The 1,987-nt window shown below is 39.2% G+C and overlaps 1 protein-coding gene across 1 annotated transcript in view; it reads right to left on the bottom strand.

The window, feature by feature from the left end:
* Positions 1–177, bottom strand: part of LOC127750437 (uncharacterized) — a 16,083-nt gene extending 15,906 nt beyond the window's left edge. Inside the window, exon 1 of the mRNA XM_052272137.1 lies at positions 159–177. Coding sequence (XP_052128097.1) covers positions 159–177 — 19 coding nt within the window. The remainder of the gene's footprint in view (positions 1–158) is intronic.
* Between the last annotated feature and the right edge of the window lie 1,810 nt (positions 178–1,987).

Genomic DNA, 1,987 nt, shown 5'->3' with positions numbered 1-1,987 from the left:
CCTCTCATATTAAATTTGGCAAGCTTTAATAGAAAACCACTCCTTTAAGGCAACTAGAAACTTCACATGTTGCTTTGAAACTTTTTCCATCATATCACAGTTGCATAGCATAAAACGGAAAATCCGTCCGTAAACTTACAATATGAATGCAGACTCACCGAATACAATTGGCGCCATGTTCAAAGGGCAACACCGCATCTCTTGTGACGGTAAAAAAATATGGCAAACTTTTCTTAGAAAACAACACTGTGATGTACGAAAACATAACCTTCTCGTTTGACCAAACCAAAACACAACAGACTGCGCTGCGCCTGCGCCTGCTAGCAGACCGAGCATGGAGACAGGCTAGGCCCGACTCCACGGCACTAGACGAGGAACGTTTCGGCGTTTCGTCTCCTCGGCAAAGATGTCATTATGTGGGCTGTAATTATTTTCGTCCCATTACTGTGTTACGTCATTAAGAGAGTGCGGAAAATGAAATGAAATGAAATCGAATCAAGGTGGCGTCTGTTAATGCCAGCTTGTTGGCATTACTGCAGCGCTTCCCGCCAGACAGCGCCAGACTTGAAACGAATAATTGCACGCGTAGAGATCTTGAGAAAAGCAGAGATAATAAAAAAGTATTGGGCTCTGTCCGAATTCATGCACCAATCGCTCGGTGTGCGAGAGAGATAGCGGCCGTTGGAATCACATAAGTTTGTCTCTCTTACTGAGACCGAGCCATCGCAGACCGACATGGTAGTAGTGCGGTGGCGCACAAATTCTGGTGTACTTATATGCTTGAGTCTGATGGATTAACAGAAGTGAGGGAACACAGCAAGATGCGTCATTTCACACTTTTTATTAGTAAAAAAACAACACGTAAAGAGGAATTATGAATAAATGGTGACACAAGTAACTACCTACTTGAGAAAACATTCTACCTCTGCATCAAAGAGTGAGATTAATGTCGTACTGGGATATAAGACTATCATTTTCAGTAAAATTAATATTACATGTTTCATTACAAGTGCATTTGTTATACGTTGGCAGGATGTGAAGTTATTCAAAATGTTCTCATTGTCAAGGCCACAAACTACCACAAACAAACCACCACCAGGGTAATTAATGCCTCAAGCATTGCTTTCGATCTGCAAGTTCATCACATTATAAACAGCAGGGGAGACAACCACCACCAGGCTAATTACTCAAGCTCTGCTTTAATTGCCACATAAAATATTTCCCAGCGTGTAGTGTACAAAAACATCACATTACAAGCAGCAGGGGAAAGAAAGCTTACCCAATGTTATTTGAATACGTTCTCTTGGCTTGAGCTACTTTGTAGCTAAAAATAGCCAATAATATAAACAACCTTTATTTATGACTTAGTCTGAACCAACATTATGACAGACACACAACCTGCTGTATACTTTACAATCTACAAAGCATTATTCAGCATTGCTAAAGGCAGGGCGCTTTAAAAAAAAATTAATGAAAATATGCCCTATCAGCAAGTAATTACTCTTTTCTTTATGACATGAGTAGCATGATTTTCATATTATACATGTCCTGGGCATTATGTACCCCACATTTATATAATAATTTAGAAACTAAAACTACCACAACCACAACCACAACTTAATGCCACCATGCCACCTAAAAATTTTCACAGCGTAGTCTACAATGAAATACATCACATTACAAGCAGCAGGGAAAAGAAACATCCACCGTGTTAATTGAATTCGTCCTCTTGGATCGAGCTACTTTGTAGCTAAAAAAATTAACCAATAATATTAACAACCCATCAAATTTATGACTTAGTCTAAACCGACCTGCCATATACTTTACAATCTACAAAGCATTATTCAGCACAAGGGTAAACATACCAAACTGCATTTTACCTTAATACGCACACTTGGCAATTTGTAACCCTCAAGACAATCATGTATGAAAGTTCAAAATCTGGCCTTCTCTTCCCGTTAAACAGGACAGAGATTAATCTATTAAC

This window comes from Frankliniella occidentalis, unplaced genomic scaffold, assembly GCF_000697945.3.
Source record: "Frankliniella occidentalis isolate FOCC.00 unplaced genomic scaffold, Focc_3.1 Scaffold190, whole genome shotgun sequence".
Lineage (NCBI taxonomy): Eukaryota > Metazoa > Arthropoda > Insecta > Thysanoptera > Thripidae > Frankliniella > Frankliniella occidentalis.
The sequence above is the reverse complement of the archived record's forward strand: the minus strand, read 5'-3'. Positions and strand labels throughout refer to the sequence as shown.